We start from the raw sequence: 19,269 nt of genomic DNA on the forward strand, positions 1-19,269 counted from the left end.
TCCTCCGGGTGTAGGTAGGACTGGGACCTGCAGGAAGGCGGCAGGGCAATGGTCTTGAGAAGTCCAGGGGGCAACAGGGGGCTGCCCTGCCCCGGCCTCTTAGGCTTTCTCAGCTCCGATGCTCGTGAGGTGCCCAGTGCTGTGCTAACCTCACAGGGTCCTCCCAGCCTGGGAGCTCAGAGGCAGTGTGTCCCACCGTCCCGTGCTGGCACCCTCCCTGCTGCCGAGGAGCCCGCAGGCTGGGGCTGAGAAGCAGGAGGCAGCCCAAGGATAAGGTCTTGGAGACCAGTAGGTATACGCCTGGAGCGCCCCCAGCCTTCCTGCCCTGCCAGTGCCTGGCGTGGCCAGGGTGCCTCGAGAAATGTCTGTTGGACAAAGTGGGAGACCACAGGGGCCGTGTGAGGCTCAGGGACACAGTAACAGAGGGGTCCTCAGGGCCCGGAGGCCTGGTAGCAGCGCCTTGAAGGTGGAGACATGTGCAGTGGATTTGTTTTTTTGTGCAGTGCCCGACCTGGAGTCACGGATAGGGCAGGACTGTGAACACCTCTGTAGAAGGCTCTGGGCTTTCCAAAGTGTTTGTCTGTGTGTTGCTTTGTTTTGGTCGTCTGCTGACCAGGGTGGGACGTGCTTGTGCTTCTGACCTGCCGTCAGATGGGGTGGGGGGGGGAGGGTATGGATCTCCAGGGTGGAGTCTGGGGTCCTGGTTCCAGCCCCACTTGCTGCGGCTTTTAGCTGCCCCACTCAGGGTCTCAGTTTCTCCGATGTCCCACTGTCTATGTGATGGGGTGTCACCTTTTCTTAGCTTGAGGGTATCCTGACGGGGCCACCCAGGGGACAGTGCTCCCCACCTGGTGAGCCTGTGTTGGGGGTGCCCGGGAAGGGGGGCAGGGCAGCTGCAGGCTCTGGCACGCCTGGTCTCCTGGGGTGGCACCAGGAAGCTGATGGGGCGTCCAGGCCACCGTGCTCCAGATTTCCCGGCAGGGGAGAAGGAGGAGGGCGGGAGGAATGTGGCTTTGAGGAATGTTTAACCCAAAGCAGAAATAGCACTCCACTTTTTTTATTTTAGGCTTGGGTTTTCAGCTAGGAAGTGGGCTCCCTCTCTCTCTCTCTCTCTCTCTCTCTCCCCCCAGCCTCCCCTGGCTCCCCCACTGCTCTGACCTTTTGGGGACAGAAGGTGGCCTCCCCCCCCCCCCCCCCCCCGCAACAAGGAAAGCCCTGGATTTGGTGGTAGGCGGAGCTGGGTTCAGATCCTCGTTCTCCACCTCCCAGCCCTGGGGCCACTTCCCACCCTGACCGTCTCTGCTTTGTCTCTGCTTTGTCTTCCGTGGAACTGGAGAGGGGACGGTGACACGAGTGGAGGTGGCTCATCTGTGGTGCCGTGTCAGGCACTCCTGCTCAGGGAGCAGCCAGGCCTGGGTGCGAAGCTCCAGGAACTTGACCAAGTTCTTTACCTCTAGCCTCCTTACTTCACCTGTAAAATGGGCAGACAACGATAATCGACCTACCTACCGGCCTACTGAGATTGTGGCCGGAATGAGTGTGAAAATACTGGCCAGAGGGACTGGCGGGTCCCAAGCTCCTGCGTCCCTCCTCTGAGCCCCGGAGGCCTCCCGCAGGCTGGCTGCCTGGTCGAATGAGAGTCCGTGCCCTGGGCGAGGAGCAGCTCGGAGGCGCTCTTCACCTGATCCCCCCCCCCATTCCTGCCAGCATCATCTCGGTGGCCTCTCCGAGGGAGATGCCCAGGGACTGGCCAATGGCCCCCCCCCAGACCAGGCAGCGAGGACGCATTCAACTTGTCCCCTTCTCATTCAGCTGTGAGCACCCTGAGGACAGACTCCTCTCATTATGGGGGTCACCGCTGTTCCCCCGGCTCGTAGACCAGAGCCTGGCAAGTAGCTGTTGGAACAAACGAGCAGATACGGAAAGGAAGAAACGAACGAGAGAGCAGAGCTTCTTATCCGTCTCTGGTCTGTGCTTTCCGTTCCCGTCTGTCCCCCTCCTACCTCCTGGGCCCGGGCTGGGGGGGTCTGCCCTGTCTTGGGGGGGGCAGTCCTGAGAAGTCAGGCACGGGGAGGCTGGGCCCCGGCAAGGAAGGGCCTGGGCCCTTCCCACCTCCCCGGAGGCTGGGGACACGAGGAGGGGTCCAGCCAACCAGCGTGGCCCCTCCTACCAGGCCCCCCTCCCCGCCGCTCCTGTCTCTTTGTAGGAACCAAGAGATTCCGGTTCAAAGGCAGGAGATGGGCTATTTTTGGCACTGTGGGGGAAAAAGCGAATGCTTCCCTTCTGTTCAAAAGTATATGGTGTGTGTGCTGGGCAGACAAGGCGCTCGACAGGGCTCAAAGCCCGTGCTGCCCGGGCTTCTGCCCACCTTCCCCTCCTCACCCCCCCGGCCCCCGGAGTCCGGCCCTCCGTCCGGGGCTCAGCAGCCCACACGGCCCCGGTGGGTGATTATTATTTCCAGACTGCCCGTGATGAGGCCCTTGCTGGGCCTGAGCAGAACATGATCTTAATTAAAACAAATAGCAGCCCTCGAAATAAAGGAGAGGAGCCTGCTAGTCGCTCTTACCTTGATGCGTGTTTCGTTGGCCCAGGCCCTGCGTTGCTGGGGGTGGTTGTGAGAAGGAGGCCCAGCCGGCTGGGGGAGAAGGGCTGGAGGCCCCGGGGGCCCGTGTGGGGTGACTTCGGCCAAGGGTATCCCTGGGCCGCCTTGCCACTCTTTACTTCGAGATGCGGCGAGTCTTTGTGGAACCGCTGCCTCATGCCAGGTCCTGTGAGTGCCAGGATTTCTGGATGGATGGATTTCTGGCCTTCCTGGCATTTGCAGTTTGGTGGGGAGACGGATAGGAGACTAGAATAAGCATCAAGACGGGGCATTCCACAATGCTGCAGGAGGCGACCGGGTCCGAGGTGCATCTGGGAGGGTTTCCCGGAGGAGGTGATGTTTCGGTTGAAACCTGAGGGTAGGGTTGCCAGCCGTAATAAGCAGTTATTCATTATTGATCTGAAATCCAGATTTAACCGGGCATCCCGTATCTTTATGTGCTAGATTTGATGACCCTACCTGGAGCTGAGAAGGCACAAAGAGGTTTTGGGGGGGTAATTTATGGGGGATGCTGAAAGTGTTTTCGGCAGAAGGAGCAGCATGTTCCAGGTCTGGCGGCATCTAGGAGTGGCAACTCTGAGGACGTAGGGAAGGTGCACTGGCAGGAATGGAGAGGAGACACCTGGTAAGGAGGAGGAATAGTAAATTAGCCCCGGGGAGGGGCTGTCCCTCAGTAGGGCAGAGTCCCACCGGAGGGAGCCCTGCTGGGGGCCAGTCTTGGGAACCAGGTGAGCCATGTGAAGCCCCACGGACCCTAGGGGAGATGGGCCTCCATCTGGCCTCCTGTGGGTCCCCGCAGGGCTGACCAGTGTGCGGCTCTGCCTCTCTGTGATGCATTACTGCTTGGAGCCCCAGTGCTGGGGTCCTCTGGCTGCCCAGGACCAGGATGAGGACCAGGACAAATCACTTCCATGCAGAGGCCAGATCCGAGTCACCCTCTGTTCTCAGTTCTTAAAGGGCCAGAGCCTGCAGTGCTGTTGGCCTCCCAGGGTGCCTCGGGCTCCAGAACCCACTCAGCAACCCCCTAGGGACACTGTGGGGACCTGGGCCACCCTCGTGGGGCTCAGGTGCAGACGTCACTGCCTGCCGCTGGCTGGTCACTCTCAGTGGGGGCCTTGCCACATCTTGGGCAGGAAGGGGAGGGAGGAATGCTGGCGGTGGGGGTGGGGCGGGGTCCTGCTGACCCTGTGCCTGCCCAGTTTCCATGCCCAGTGCTGCCCCTGCTTGGTCCCTGTGTCCCCGCCAGTGTTGCCTCCAGCTCCCCGGTCTGAGGGGGCTTGCACCTTCCCTGGGCCTCTCGGGTCCCCTCCCCCACTCCCGTTCTGAAGTTTCCTTGCTCTGGGACTTGTGACCTTATTAAGGGCTGTGACTGAGCTGGCTCCTGCCTGAGCTGGATGGAGACCAGCCCAGCATGTCCCCACCTGCCCCCAGGTCTGGGGATGAGGCAGGGAAGTGGGGGGATGTTGGGGTAGCCAGATGCCACGTGCCCCAGGATGGGGCTCCTCGCACCCCTCCCCCATCCGAGGTGCCCTTGTTAGTGGCTCTGGTCATCTTGTCTCTGGGTGCTGTGACACCTTTATTAGTAATAGTAGCAGTTGCTAACCTTTTGGGGCGCTCTGTGTGCCTCATCTGCCTAGACCATGTCCTGCTTCTTCAGGCCAGTCCTTTGTCCCAGCGAGCTGTGGCTTCTCGTGGTCCCCTGAGCTCACCGCACTGCGGGGCATCTCTGGGAAGCCCTCTCCCTTCCTCTTCGCCTGCTGAGGCCCGCCCATCCTTTCGGTGTCAGTCCCCCTGCCCTTTTCCCCCCGGGAGCGGCGCTGACCCCCTCACTGGGTCAGGATCTCGCTTCACACGTGTAGTTAGACGGCGGGGCTGTTGTGTGCTTGGGTCCGTCTCTCCTGCTCATCAGAGACTCGGAGCACAAGGACCTGTGTCTGGGTCAGTGCTGTGTCCCCGGAGCCCAGCTCAGGGCCTGGCTCGTAGGCTGCTCAGCGATGATTGGGTGAATGGAGGCATAAAGATACCCCATGTCCGTCCCTCCGTCCTTCTCTTCTCCCTCCCCTTCCCCTCTAATTAATTAATTAATCAATTGGTTATTTTTAGAGAGAGAGAGAGAGAGGGGAAAGTAGGAGGGAGGGAGAGAGAAAAAGAGTGCCTAAGGGTACAGCCTCAGGACAAGCCCATTTATTAGCCAGGAGGCAAAGCAGGCGCCGTCTACTTCCCCACCCCGAACAAGCAGGACGCACACATGCATTGTCCAAGAACAGATACGCATTGAGCACCTACTGCATGCTGGAGGTTGTTTTATGGCTGTGACTTAGGCAGACACAGGTCCCGCCCCATGGGGCCCTGGTCACCGAGGAAAGACCAAATTAGAGAATCCAGGCAGGCGGAAAGACGAGAACAGAACCTCTCCTCCTGCTGTCCAGGCTTTCCTCTGTGTATGCCGCGCGGGTCGATTTTATCCTCAGTCTCCTGATGAGGAGACTGGGCCTCAGAGAGGTGAACTGACTTGTCCAGTGTCCCACAGCTGGAACGGGGGAGGGCTGGGGTTGGCACCTGGGAGCATCCCTTGATCTGGGTCGCTCGGCCAACGCAAGTTGTTAATCAATGAGCGGATACTGAGAACCTTTGCTTCCCAGCCCCGGCGACCCTTGGCCGGGGAGTCAGGGAAGCCAAAGATTCGGTGCCTCTTGGAGGGCCCCACGTGACGCCGTTCGGGAGGCAGGCGGGAAGGTAACTTCCAGAATGCATTTGTGTGATGTCGGAAGTGCTGTCCTTCGCCGGCAAGTTCTGGACTCACACGGACCCTGGTTCTGGTCCCAGCCTCAGTGCAGACTGACATTGGTCCTTGGGCAAGTGGCTTCACCTCTAGAAGCCTCCATCTCCCGATCTGTAGCGGGGGGGGAAGCAAAGTCCTTGTCCCACAGCGTCGCTCGGGCTCTGAGTGAGAGTAACGCACGCCGCGTGCTTAGCGCAGGTGGGCGCGCAGTCAGTGCTAAGTAAGCAGAGACTTTTTGTCCTTGGAAGCTGCAAGACAGAGTACATCTCTCTGCACTTTTAAGAATTTTAGGGGGGGAAGTTATTTAACCTATTTAGAAATTAAAATCAATGCATTTTATAACTTTATTTTTAGAGTAAAATAAATGCGTATACGTGACGGAGCGGAATGCAAAACTTGGGGGAATATTTGAGCTGGAACATGCGATTTGAAATACACCTCGTTTCCCGTGGCTTTCTGAGACTCTGCCTCTGCCCTGGGGGACACCAGCCCTCCGCCTTAGAGGCTCTGGGGATGGGCGCCTTTAGGGAGCCCCTGGGCTCCTCCAGCACGTGGCCCTGCTCCAGGGACCAAGCGCTTTCTCCTCCCCATGAGCCAGTGGGAGTGAACGCTCTTACCCCATTTGTCAGATGAGAAAACTGAGACACGAGCGGAAAGACACACGTCACGCTTTAGCTGGCGGATCTAAATGTGGGACGGTCTCGGCGTCCAGGAGAAAGAAAGGTGGAGCCTGGAGCCTGGTTCTCGGGGCGCGGACCAGCAAGGGGCCCTTTGATGGGCGGGAGCCGCTGCTGCTTCCTGCTGGACCAGGGACCTCGTACCCCAGGAACCCAGGGCCTGGCCCACAGCGGGTGCTCAGCGAGGGCTTGCCATCGGCGGTGGCCCCCTCCCTGGGGCTGACCATCTCCAGGCTAAAACCTTCTTGAAGATGGGCGTCAGAGTTGGAAAGAGCTGGGTGCCCACCTCCAGTCCTCCACCACTGACTGTGACCTTGGATAAGTGCCTTTCCCTCTGGGAAGCCTCAGTTTCTTCCAACAGCTGGCGGGGGTGGGTGGCAGGGACCCCCCGCCACCCAGCTGTCAGCACAGGGCTTGAAGCCACCCAAAAGCGCAGCCAACAGTGCCGGTGCCGTTCTAGGGCTCGGGAGGGTCTTGAGGGGCCAAGAAGGAGCAGGGGCATTTGACTTGGGATCTGAGCAGCCCTGAGCAGCTCTCACGGCTTGGTCCTCTTAAGGGCTTGGCTCCTGCCTGTGCCCGAGGACATTTCCCATCATCATCCCTCTTCCCCCCAGCAGGCTACATTTTCTCCAGCTGTCACAGGGGCAGTGAGACCCCTGACATCTTATTCTAATACTGTGGCTATCATCGTGATAGTCCGAGTCTCCGTGTCACTCGTCACATGCTGAGCTCAGCGCTCTTGGCCTGCATCCTCTGGTTGGCTCCAACAGCAGCTCCATGAGAGGGAGGGGAGCTCAAGGCTCAGAGAGGGGCGTACATAACCTGAGGTCACACAGCAGAGCTAGGTAGCCGGTAGGCCTGTCCCCACAAAGGCCTGAGGTGGGAGAGAGGCCGGCTTCGAGGGCTGCAGGCTGGTCAGCCCAAGTCGGTCCCTGGAGCAGAGGGGTGAGGGGTGGGCAGCTGGCCTAGCTCTGGCCAGAGCCATGACCCCTGGGGCTCTGGGAGGCTTTACAAAATGCTGTGCGCAGAGGGCTCTGCACAGGGCTAGCCTCGCAGCGGCGGCTCGCAGATCCGGTCCAGTTGTGTCTGCAGATGGCAGCCTGATGCCCGCGGATCCCCGCAGGTGAGCCTGCACGGAAGGTTCGGGGTCCGGCGTGAGCACAGCAGGCGAAGCCCTGCCCCGTGTGCTCCCTCGGACTGCTGTGGGTCCAGCTGGCGCAGGTGGAGAGAGCACGGGGAGGAGGCTGGGTTAACCACCGGTGGGGAGGGTGGGGAGGGGGCCCAGAGGAGAGGGCTGGGGGTGTGGGGGAGGGTGGGGGGGGCCAGGGCCCTGGGGAACTCACTCCTTCTGGGTCAGCTAGAGGGGCTTCCGCACCACCCCGCTCAGCCTGGAGCGCCCTGGAATTCCGGGCGGGAAGCCAGCTGCCTTTCTGATGAGCTCAGGCTGGCTCCCTCCAGCTGGGCATTTATGGAAGACAGGAGAGGGGCGGGCAGGGGGCTGGCTGTCTCTCCCCTCCCTAGAGGAGGCCCAGAGCGAGAGTCAGCTCCTGTGTCTGTTCTCTGGTTGTATCTGATCTCCGAGGCGGCTGTCCCCAAGGGCTCTCTCGCCGAGGAGCCCGCCACCCGCCGCCACCCTATTCCACCCATGGTCAAGGGCTCCTAGCACCTTAGCACAACACCTGGCTCTGGTTTTCCGGCCCAGGGCCCATGCCCACTCTCCTGTTTCCACGCTGCCCCTGGTAGGTGTCTGTGGCCTGCTGCTCCTTGGGCCACAGGGCCCACGGGGGGCTGTTGGTCCATGACCATCCGCTGGCTGCCTGCAGGTCACTTTCTGGGGTGTGGGAGCTGGGGGCTGGAGCTCTCCAGAGTCTATGGAGAGCTGTATGGCCAAGGTGGACCCCCTAGGCCCCTGTCCCCATGGGAACCAGCATATTTCAACCATGCATACACGGGTCTGTTGGGTAATGGTCTGGGGTTCGGGACGCGTGTGGCCCTTGGAGGCTGGGGGAGAGTGGGTGTCTGCTCACCCAGCCCTTAGCACTGTAGGTAACATCTGCTGCGTGCGGGGGAGGAGGGGTCCGTGTCCTCTTTCATAGACAGGAAAAGGGACAGGTCATGCGGCAGGGGCATAGCAGTCCCCAGAAATCCAGGTCCCAGAAGCCTATCCTGCTACCCCACCTTCCCTATAGGGAACTGCCTGCCCCTCTTGGAGGTGGGGGGTGGGGTGGGCCTGTCCCCAGGGTGGAGGGAGGGGCAGGCTGCTGTGGGGCCCGGCGGCAGCTTCCCTCCCTTCTCTGAGCTGTGCCCCGGGGAGGGACATGCCAAATTAGGGATGTTGGCAGCTGCCGGTGGTGGGGGCGGTGGGAGGCTGGCCAGTGCTGGGGTGGGGGCAGGGTCAGGTGAGGGACACCCGGCTGGCTCTAGAATGGGGGGCTCTTCCTGTGTTTTCTGCCTCGTAGAGCAGGAAGAGGGGTGTCCCCAGGAAGGGGAGGTTCGGTCTGAGGTGGGGAATCCCTTTGGGCCGCATGGAGCATGAGGGGCTCCTGGACCACCGTGAGGAGTGTGGGCAGGGGTTGAGCTAGAGGGAGCAGCCGGAGGGGAGCTTGGGGTGGGGTGGGTGGGTGCCTATGCTGCTCCCCCGTCCCCGACTGCCGTGTGAGAAAGGGACTCAGGGGACCCCAGTATTTGGAGGTTGAGCCAGGGAGAGGCCTGGGGCCTGACGAGGCGCTGTCTGAGGGGTGCTGAGCTCTAGAAGCTCTCTCTGCGCTTCTGAGCACTTCTTCGTCCCGGCAGTCGGAGGTGTCACCGCTAACGGAGTGTCAAGTTTAGTGACAAGGGGTGGCTGGGGGTAGGCCCGAAGGTCCCACTTTCTCTCTTTGTGTTCGTCAAACCAGAGGCGTTCTTCCTGCGACAGGGCGGTGGGAGGCATGGGTGACACAGGCACTCGACACAGCCTCTGTCCCTGGAGATGGAGACGGGGCCTGGACCGGCCACAGGACGGTGGCCGGAGAGGCGGGAAGGAGCAGGGCGGGCCTGCCATCCCTCCCGCGGCAGCCAGCGCCTCTGTGGGGGCAGCCGGCCCCCCGCTTTCTGTTCCCGCCGTGTTTGAGCTGAGCTGCAATCAGGAGAGAGGTATTTTGCTTTAGGGAAATCAAACTCAGACTCAACATTTATCCTGGGCTCTGGGGACCGGCTCTCTCACGTTCGTTCCTGGCAGACGAGAGCTGTGCACGAGGGAGGAGGCCCAGGAAGCAGCCTCGGAGCGGGAGCGGGACAGGAGCGGGAGCGGGAGCACTGTTCCTGCTGTTCCTGCGGGGGAGGGGGGCGGCAAGGAGAGGGGCTCGGCAGGCGACCCCACCACAGGGGGTGAAGGCCTGGTTGCAGTGAGCCAGCTGGGGAGCCGGCCTGCTGGGCTGGGCGCCCTCCCATCACCCAGCCACCGGGCTGGGCCCCCTCCCCGCTCCCAGCCACCTGCAGGTCCCCTCCCCGCCTCCCCCGCCTCTCAAGGAGGTTCGTGGGAGGGGAGCGGAGGGGATGCCTGGCCCCTTTCCTCCTGGCTCTGTGCCTGCTCTAAGACGGGAATTTTCTAGCTCCCTCTCAAGAAGCCCTCGCCATGGCTCTGTCTGGTGGGAGTTTATACCCCGTCCTTCAATGAGGAATCAGGCTCAGAGAGGTTAAGTAACTTGTTCAGAGTAACACAGCCTACACAAGGCTGAGACAGGATGCGGACCCAGAGCCTCCCTCCGCCTTAGCCATGCAGTTTTAAATACTGGCTTCCTAATGAGCCTGGGTCCCCCTGGCCTGTAGGCAGGAGGGGGCTGGAGGAAGACAGCTCGTTTTAAAGTTGGCCAAAGCCGATGGCAGTTGTGAGAGTAAACATGTGTGAGAAACCCAGTAGGATGTGTCCCCAGTGCAGCCAAGTGGCTTGGTGACGAGGGGGAATTGAGGAGGGTTTATTCTCTGCCCCCTGTGTGCGGGACACCAGGCTGGGTGCCCAGGTGATGCTGGGGCATGCCAGGATAAGCACCTTGGCCTCTGGGTACTTAGCGTCCAATTGAGAAGAGGAGAAAAAGTGCCACTGTTGAGCGCCTGCTGGATGCCAGACATTGTGACGCACACTTTCCGCATCCTTCTCCCTCTAAGGCAGACGCTGTCATCTGTCTCCTTTCCAGATGTGTAAACCGAGGCTCCGAGGTGTGGAGTCATTGCTCAGGGCCCCACAACCAGAGCCCTGGCCTGGGGTGCTGGCTGGGCTGAGCACAGAGCCCCTTACGCGGACCAGTCCGTTTCACCACCTTCCCCCTTGCCGAGCTGGCCCTGGCGGGCAGCACCTGGTCCCCCCCTCTGCTGTGAGCCAATGGGAAGACAGACCAGGTGGGAGACAGTGATTCCCACGCATCGGGGGGCTTCAGTGGGGGGGCTGTGGTGGGGCAGGAAGGCTCTGCAGAGAAGGGACATCCCAGCGGGGATCGGAAAGGGACATAGGAATTACCCAGGAGAAGGAGGTGAGGACATATGTCCTGGGCAGAGGATCAGCAGGTGCAAAGGTCAGGAGGTGGGGGGATGGCTAGTGAGGGGCTTGGAGGGGGCAGTGCTGGGCTGCGGTAGCGCTGAGGACAGCCTTTTGTCGTCCTGAGCCCTGAGCTTTGAGCTTGGACCCGCCTCGTGCAAGTGCGGTGTGGGTGGATGCCTGTTTAATTTCACACTTGGATGGCGGCCCCGGGGAGGAGCTGAGAAGACTGAGCTTGGGAATGTTGCTCTGGTATCCAGGGGGAGTGTGGAGCAGAGGGACCCCGTGACGTTCCCCCCCCCCCCGTGCCTGTGGTGGTCAGAGCTGCAGGATCCCCGGTCCTTCTGGCGCTGGGGGTGGGGTGGGGGCACACCCAGGTTGTGGGCTGATGAGGACAAACTTGTCCCTGCAACCTTCTATTTTGAAAGCAGGAGCAACATTGAGATGACAGTGCGGGAGCACCTGTATGTTCTTCATCCAGATTCGCCCGCGGCCAGCGTTTTGCTAGGGCTGGCTGCTTCTCTTTCTAAATGTGTGTGTGTGTGTGTGTGTGTGTGTGTACGCACATTTCTGAACCTCCCGCACGAAGCTGCTGGCATCCTGACCCTCACCCCTAAATACTGCCGGGCACATCTCAGATGAAAAGGGGCATTCTCCCACACCACCTCCGTGCTGTTCCCACCCCTAAGAAAATCAGCAGAGTCACTGGGACATCCAGTTGTGGCCCCTGGTGCAGCTTCTTCCGAGGTCCGAATCGTGTTTTCCGCGGCTGGTCTTTAATGTCAGGAGGAGGACGCAATCCAGGCTTTGTGGGTTGGCCTTTTCCCTTTTTCCAGAATGATCCCCTGCCTCGTTTTACCTTTCATGGCACTGACTGACTCAAGTGTCCTGGCCAGTTGCCTTGTAGAGTGTCCCGCCTTCTGGATTTGTCTGGTTACGTCCCCATGATTAGACTCAGGCTGAATGTTTCTGGCAGGAGGAGTCTGTGGATGCCCCGTTCTCCCACGACATCAGATCGGAGGGGCCACACGATGTCGGGGTGTTTCACTATTGGAGAGGCCGGCTTTGATCAAGGACAGTCGTCTTCATGGTTGTATTTCTGTCATGTGTTAGAGAAGATATGAGCAGCACATGTCATTGGTGATTTTATGGCTATTGGTGCTTAGACTGAATCTAGATCAGGCAAGTCAGTGAAATAAATGAGCTGATATAAAGAAACATCCCAAGTGAACCATTGGACAGGTGGTTAGGGAAGAATCGAGAAGGTAGCATGGGGATGGCTGAGCTCCTAGAAACCCAGAGAGAATGGTAAGAATGCAGGTCCTGGCATTGGGCAGACCTGGGCAATGACCTCCTTCTGGCCATGGCCGTGGGTCCTTTCCTCAGGTCTCTGGCTCGGCTGCCTCACTGGACAGCCTGTTTCACACTGGTCACCTCCAGGTTCGTGACCCTGGTGGAGGAGCTTCGTGTAGGTGGCTGGGTCCCCAGAGGGCTGCCTGATTCCCGCCCCACTCAGGACCCTCCGTGGCTCCAGGCAGTGAGGCAGTGATGACCTGCTGGTCCTGGCATGGTGCCAGGAGACACCTGATGGCTTCATCTGTTTCCTAAAGTTTAATTAGCTCCTTAAAGCATCAGTAGGCCCATCGCCCCCCACCCCAGCTCCCTTCCGCCCCCGGGGCTTGGTTGCCTGCTGATTGGTGCTGGGGAACCATTCCAGTGGGGGAGGGGCAGTCAACTGTGTCCCCTCCCCCCATGCAGCTGTTCCTTCCTGGGGACTTGGGGGGGGGAACTTCTGAGCTGGGGGATTCCAGGGGAGCCTTCTCTGACCCCGTGAGGCCAGAGGTCAGCAGTGGATCTGTCCCCCAAACTCTTACCACCCAGCTTGTGCTGTTTCTGTCACGTGATGCCAAGGTCACCCAAGGTCATGCAGAGGCACCCAGTTGGGTGTCCGTCCCGGGCTCCAAAGGCAGTCCTGGCCCTGCCATTTCCTGGCAAGGTCACCTTGGGCTACTGCAAGCAAGTGGACTTGTCTGAACCTCAATCTAGTTGGGATGGGACCACCCAACCTGGGACCACCACCAACCTGCAGGACTCTTTTTTTTTTTTTTTTTTAAGTTTTTATGTATGTATTTGTTTGAGAGAGGGAGTCCCAGAGCACGTGGAGAGGCGCAGAGGGAGAGGGAGAAGCAGACTCCCTGCTGAGCAGGGCACCAGACACGGGGCTCGATCCCAGGACTCTGGGATCGTGATCCGAGCATAAGGCAGACTCTGCATCGACTGAGCCACCCAGGCGCCCCTACCTGTGGATTCTCATGCGGAAGAGCATCAAGCCGTTGTCGTTTTCACAAGAGCCCGTTTCACAGATGAGGGAACTGAGGCTCAGAGAGGGGAAGTAATTTGCCCGAGGACACACAAGCTAGTAAGCTGTGGAGTTGCGTTTGAATCCAGCCAGCCTAGTCTGGCCCCGCAGCCTGTGCCCAGAAGCTCCTGCCCGTGCCGTGATGGGTGTCCTGTGTCTCTCCAGGTCCAGGCTTTGAGCATCACCCGTGCCCCTGCAGCCCCTCACGGCCAGGCGTGGGTGGCGAGCCCAGGGCAGCCCAGCCTGGGTTAAACCAAGGTCACCTTCCCTCTCCACCCCCACGCCTGACCCCCTTCCCACCTTCTACCCTCTTCCAAAACTCTCTGGGAAAATTGCATTCTTGACACCAGGCCTGGCTGATCCAGGTAACCAACGCCTCCCACTGTAGCGGTGCCCTCTGTTTACCAGCTGCCTCTTCCTCCGCCTGAGATCTGGGCTGTGCAAGGAGGAACCTAGGGAGACCCCTAGGGCCAGCGGGGGGCCTCCAGCTGGCCCCAGGGGTCTGCCCACCAGGTTCCAGGCTGTGGATCAGGTGGCCGAGCCACGCATGGAGTGCAGACCCTCGCCCTCTCACTTCGTGTCCTGGCCCCCTTCGTGCCTCAGTTTCCCCCTTTGGAGCCAGGGCGGAGGAACGCTGTCTTCCCTCGGAGCTGCTGTCAGGGCGGCTGAGCCAAAGCGCAGAGGCCCGCCCTGGCACGGAGCCAGTGGGCACTTGGTATCTGGCAGCTGGGACTGGCTTCCTTTGAGTGGGTTTTTGAAAAGTAGCCTCCGCGAGTCGTCGGGCGCAGCAATTCAGGGATAGCCCGTGGGGCCTCCCTTCCCGCTTCCCTGGGGAGAGGTTGCCATTCCGTTGTGCAGCTGACCTCCACCCGGCACCCGCCTTCCCGTCCATCCGTTCACCTGTACCTGCGTTCGTTCCTTCCGCAAGCCTGCGCCCTGGCGGGTCCTAGGACTCCTGCTTTACAAATGGGGAAACCAAGGCACTCTCCCGAGGTCACCCCCACAGAGAGTGAGTGTGGCCCAGGAGGTGGTTACCTGTTCTCATTCTGTGATCCTAGAGAGAACCCTGGTTTGGTTCCAACCTGAGCCAATTTAGTACTTTTCAGAAAAAAAAAGGGGGGGGGTGGATTTTGTTTGTTTGTTTCACAGTTCAATAAGGAATGACTATTTGGACTTGGCTGGATGTTTGACCACGTTATGTGGCTTGTCCCAGGTTTTGGTTCACGGCTCTGTTCTTGTCTTGCCTGTAAAAAACCTGGAACTGACCGCCATGGGGGCCTGGAGGGGCAGGCCGAGGAGGGGAGGGGGATGGGTGCAGCCAGGGCCAGGGGCGCTGCTCAGCCTTTCTGCCCTGGCCCGCCACACGCAGGCAGGCCCCCGGGTGCCTTCTCTGACGGTGCTGTCCCGGGGCTGAGAGATGGGGGGCAGCGTATCTCAAACACTGGCCTGGGTGTGATGCTTTTTCCTGCGCACGCCCTGCCCCAGGATGGCAGGGAGAGCCAACGCCGCACGTAAGAGGCTGTTCTCATCAGTCCTTCTAGAAGCCCAATCGGCCTCAGGAGGGATAGGCCAGTGCTGTCCCCTGCTGGGGTGGCTGGACATGCAGCTCCTGACTGGGACGGTTCATCTGGGGGACATGGGTGGGGGACATGGGTGGGCAGGGGCGGGCTGGGGAGGGCAGGAAGGAGGTTCCCCGGGTCTGCCCATCCCCTATGACACCTCCCAGAGCTAAAAGGCTGCTTCTGTTTTGTCTTGCAGTTACCGAGAAGGAAGTTCAGCAGTGGTGAGTAGCTGTTTTTCCCCAAACTATCGGCAGGGAGGCCTGGGGGGCTGTCGGCTTTGGGCTGATGGAGCAGCAGTGCAGCTGCCCAGAACAGGGCCATGGGGAGGGACTTCTGAGCGTGGCTGCTGTACCAGCCAGACCGGGCAGGCTTCGTTTAGATTCTTTTGTCCCCAGGGGCCTGGTGTAGGGCCCGTTGAACTGGGGTGGAGGTGGGTGTTGGGGACACCTTGCCTTGTGTGTCATCCCCAGGGACCACCAGGCCCTGCTCACCAGAGAGAGAGGGGTTGGGACCAGAAACCAGTCTGGAGACTGGGTCCCAGGCCTGGCTTTGTCACTAAGTCATCAGTGGCCTTGAGAAGTCTCCTCCCATTTCTGGGGTTCAATCACCTCCTATAAAGTGGTTGGTGAGACTGGGCCAAGGATGGCAAATAGGTTTTCTCTTGGATGCCAGCTCTCATCAGCCTGTAGTGGCTGCCCAGAGTGCCGTGTTAAGAAGGATTCTGAGGCTGTATGTCATGGAGTGGAGGGAAAGTATAGCAGTGAAGGGTTGATGTGGGCTGGGATGGGTGAGTGATGCCTGCCTGGGCTGGGGGAGAGGGAGTGGCATGCTGTTTGTCACCTGCGGAATGTGGCAGAATGTGGAGCTGGTAGGGGAGGCTCCCATGAAGGGAGACCTGAGGTGGAGGGGGTGCGGAGGGGAGGAGGCAAGCCTGGAGAACTTCCAGGCAAGTTGGGTGGGTGAGAAATGGATCTAGAATCCTGACCAGGCCTCAAGTGATTCTCTGAGCCTCAGTTTCCCCATGTGTGTGGTGGGAATGGTGATGTACTGGGAAGACATTCCCTGTGAGGGTCATAGCACTGCACCCAAGAGATGACAGCCACGGTTGGTGGTCTTCTGTGTGCCGTTCAGATGGGGAACTGAGGCCTGGAGAGGGCCCCCCATCACAGCCAGGGTGTGGCAGGCCTGCAAGGATCAGTGTCATGAGACTCTGGGGCAGCTCCGGGGGTGGGGTGTGCAGGGCCAGGCTCCCCTAGGGGCCACTCCGTACAACTCCCTGGCCCTGAGTCCAGGCTGTGGAGGGCAGGAGCTGTGGCCGCCCTGCCCAACTCTGCTGACCCCATGCTGGACATCTCGTCCAGTGGCCAGAACCCAGATGGTGAGCCGGCTCCTCCTGCGGAGTTGGGGGGCGGGAGCAGGGAAGGAGCGCATGTAGAGGGAGCAGCAGCCGCCGCCTTTTCATCCCCTACATCCGAGGACCAACATGTGGGTCTGATCTGCCTCTGACCTCATTTTCACTTCTCCGCTTCCCCAGGTGAGCGTTCCAGAAACGTTCCTACTTCTAGGTCTTTATCCCCATGGCTCTGCCTTCCAGAACTCCCCGCCCTTCCTTCCTGGGCCTTTGTCTGCTCATCTCTCCCCTCCGGAACTCCCCACCCTTCTTTCCGACCTTCCTAGGCCAGCTGAGATCTCTCTCCCAAGGCTCACCTGCATGTCACCTTCCGAGTGCCTTCCGGAAGCCTTCTGAGATTTCCCATCTGTACATAATCCCCCTCCTTACCTGACAGCCAGAGGGGTCATTGTTGAACAAAAACCTGACAATGTCTGGCTTCTGGGCCTTCCTGACCTTGGCCTGGCCTCTCCCCATTCTGGGGACACCCCTCCGCCTCTTTGCTTGGCTCCTATCTCCCGACCCTCAGGGCTTCATCCCTGAGACCCCCTGGGCCCTCGGATTAGTTTAGGGGACCCACCACAGCTGCAGACACAGCTGGCCACAGTTACTCATCTGCGAGCCTCCCTGCCTCCTTTCCTGGCCCTGGGCGCGGGCCCTGTACTGTTTGCCCCTGGGCCCCCAGAGCCCGGCCACGGCGGGTGCTCAGCTCCCAGGAAGCACGCCCCAAGTGCTTCCCGTACATTGCTGTTGACTCTCGGGAGCTGCCCTGGGGGCCGACAGGGCTGCGGTCTGTCCTGGAGAGCTGGCGGATGCTTTCCCAGTGCTGCCGTGTGCTTAGCGAGCTCTCAGATGTGGCCTCATTCAGGTCCTCCCTGCTGTCACCCAGAGGAGTGTCCCAACACGGCATTTCCTAGATGGGGCTCCTGAGCCCCCCGGGCCCTGCCTTGCTCACACCTGTGCTTCCCCCAGGGAAAGGCAGAGCAGAGCGGCCAGATGGGCATCAGAACCAGGGCGCCGGGCTTGGGGACCCACACCCCAGGTCCTGCGTGAGCAATCTGGAGCAAGTTACTGGACATGTCGGTACCTTGGTTTTCCCATCTGGAAAGTTAACCTTTATAGGAATATTGTAAGGAACAAATGATCTAATTCACATAAACTGTCTGGAGCACAACCTAGTTACACTCTCTCTGCCGGCCGTGTTAATAATAATGACACCACAAAGGGGCGCCTGGGTGGCTCAGTGGGTTAAGCCGCTACCTTCGGCTCAGGTCATGATCTCAGGGTCCTGGGATCGAGCCCCGCATCGGGCTCCTTGCTCAGCGGGGAGCCTGCTTCCTCCTCTCTCTCTGCCTGCCTCTCTGCCTGCTTGTGTTCTCTGTCTCTCTGTCAAATAAATAAATAAATAAAATCTTTAAAAAAAAAAATGACACCACTATCATCATCAGTATGAGCCACGGGGCAGTCCTCCAAGTCCCCTTCTCATTATGAAAATGGGGAAACTGAGGCCCAGACAGGTGGAGTGACTTTGGTTCCTTTGCCAAGCTGCTATTTCAGCTACAACCTGGACAAGGACTTGGCCGTGGAGGGGAGTTCCAGGCTCAGGGAAGAGCAAGCGGCAGGTGCACTGGAAATAGACTTGGTGCGTTCAAGGAACAGCAGGGAGGCCGTAGAGGCTGGCCCCTGGAGAGCCGTCCTGGAGGCTGCCGTAACAGAGCCAGGGCCCTAGGCCTTGTGACACCCAGCCCTTGCCGTAGGGTGGCTCTCTCTGAAGAGCTTGTAAAGACAAGAACTGATCTTTCTTTGCCAGAAAGTTCTGTGGGCCTCGAGTACATGTCCTTTGGTTCATTTTGGTGGTGCCTTCAAGCCTAGGAGACAGCTGACTCAGTGCTTTCCTCTGGCCTTCCTGGGTCAGCCCCCGACCCACCTCACTGTGGTGTTCTAGAATCCCATCGGGCGAAGCTAGCCCGGGGATAGTTAAACAGGGACACTCATACCTCCACTCTCTCCGCCGGTGCCCACAGCAGACATTGGTAATGGATCACAGATTATAGCACTCGATCAGTTTCCTCCAGGGCTCTGGGCAGCCAGTGCCATTGTTGCTGGCAAGCAAAATGAACCCTTCTGTTCTCTCTCAATTGGCCCAAATGTTACTGGTTCACTAGCACTGTAGGTGGCCTGCCATCCCCTCTGTCTTTTGCACAGGAAGCAGGTAAGATGAGCACCTGCATCCCAAGTGCCCTGGGCCATTCTCAGAGGACACTTTGTCACCACAGTCCCCAGCCAGCCCCTTCACATCCCAGACAGCACTGGGGCACCCAACAGCTGGGGACGGTGCTGACGCCAGCCCTCCCTGGGAAAACGTGGGCTTCCCAGGATCACTCACCTCCCCTTCTCCCATGGTCTCACCGGGCACCCCTCCACACACACTTGCTGACCCTCACCCACACCACGCTCATTTCTACCTCAGAACCCCCCATCGTTGCTATTCCCTCCGCACCCAGGTCTTGGCATCGCCAGCCCAGGGTCCTCTCTTCGGAGAGGCGTGCCCGGACCACCCAGTCTCTGTTTCTCCAGCATGCTCTAGTAGGATCCCCTTATTTTGTGTGGACTTCTAGTAGACACGATGCAGTGGGGGAACCAGGCCCAGGGCTTTTTTCCTTTTTTTTTTTTTTTTTTTTTTAAGATTTTATTTGTTTGGCAGACAGAGATCACAAGTAGGCAGAGAGGCCGGCAGAGAGAGAGGAGGAAGCAGGCTCCCCGCGGAGCAGAGAGCCCGATGCGGGGCTCGATCCCAGGACCCCAGGATCATGACCCGATCCGAAGGCAGAGGCTTTAACCCACTGAGCCACCCTGGCGCCCCCCCCTTTTTTTTTTTTTAAGATTTTTAAGTCATCTCTGCACCTAGCATGGGGCTCAAACTCACAACCTCAAGATTAAGAGCCCCGTGTTCCTCCGGCTGAGCCCAAGGCCCAGGGCTCTTACATGATTCTATGATTGGTCGTGGGCCGCCCAGGGGGCAGAAGCAGAGCTGGAAGCTGCACTCGGGTCTCGGTGCCAGTCGGGCGCAGGTCTTCGGGAGAGCCCAGGCCCCAGGTTGTCAGGAGCACAGGACAGCCTGCAGCCATGGGGTGCCCAGGCCAGCCTCATCAGGGCTCAGTCCACACCGGGCTCCTGCTGGGGGCCCTTCGGGGTCATCTCAGGGGCTCCCTGCCCCGCGCTGCTGTGCAGTTCTCTGTATTTGCAGGGAGGGGGCTGGAGGCTGAGAGGTCAGGCTAGCGTCGGGGTCCACAGCCAGCCTGGGTCCTTGCCCCTTGTTCTTGATCATCTTCCCTTCCCATGCTGAGCCCGGCTTGTTGCCGTGGAAGGTGAGGACCCGCAGTGCGG

The 19,269-nt window shown here is 59.9% G+C and overlaps 1 protein-coding gene across 1 annotated transcript in view; it reads left to right on the forward strand.

Annotated features, from left to right (window-relative positions):
• NCS1 (neuronal calcium sensor 1) overlaps positions 1-19,269 on the forward strand; it is a gene marked incomplete at its 5' end in the record, with an annotated part of 47,739 nt that overhangs the window by 9,005 nt on the left and 19,465 nt on the right. The window contains one exon of the mRNA XM_080820638.1: positions 14,689-14,713. Coding sequence (XP_080676764.1) covers positions 14,689-14,713 — 25 coding nt within the window. The remainder of the gene's footprint in view (positions 1-14,688; positions 14,714-19,269) is intronic.

Source organism: Martes martes (assembly GCF_963455335.1).
Source record: "Martes martes genome assembly, chromosome: 12".
In the NCBI taxonomy this organism is placed as follows: Eukaryota; Metazoa; Chordata; class Mammalia; order Carnivora; family Mustelidae; genus Martes; species Martes martes.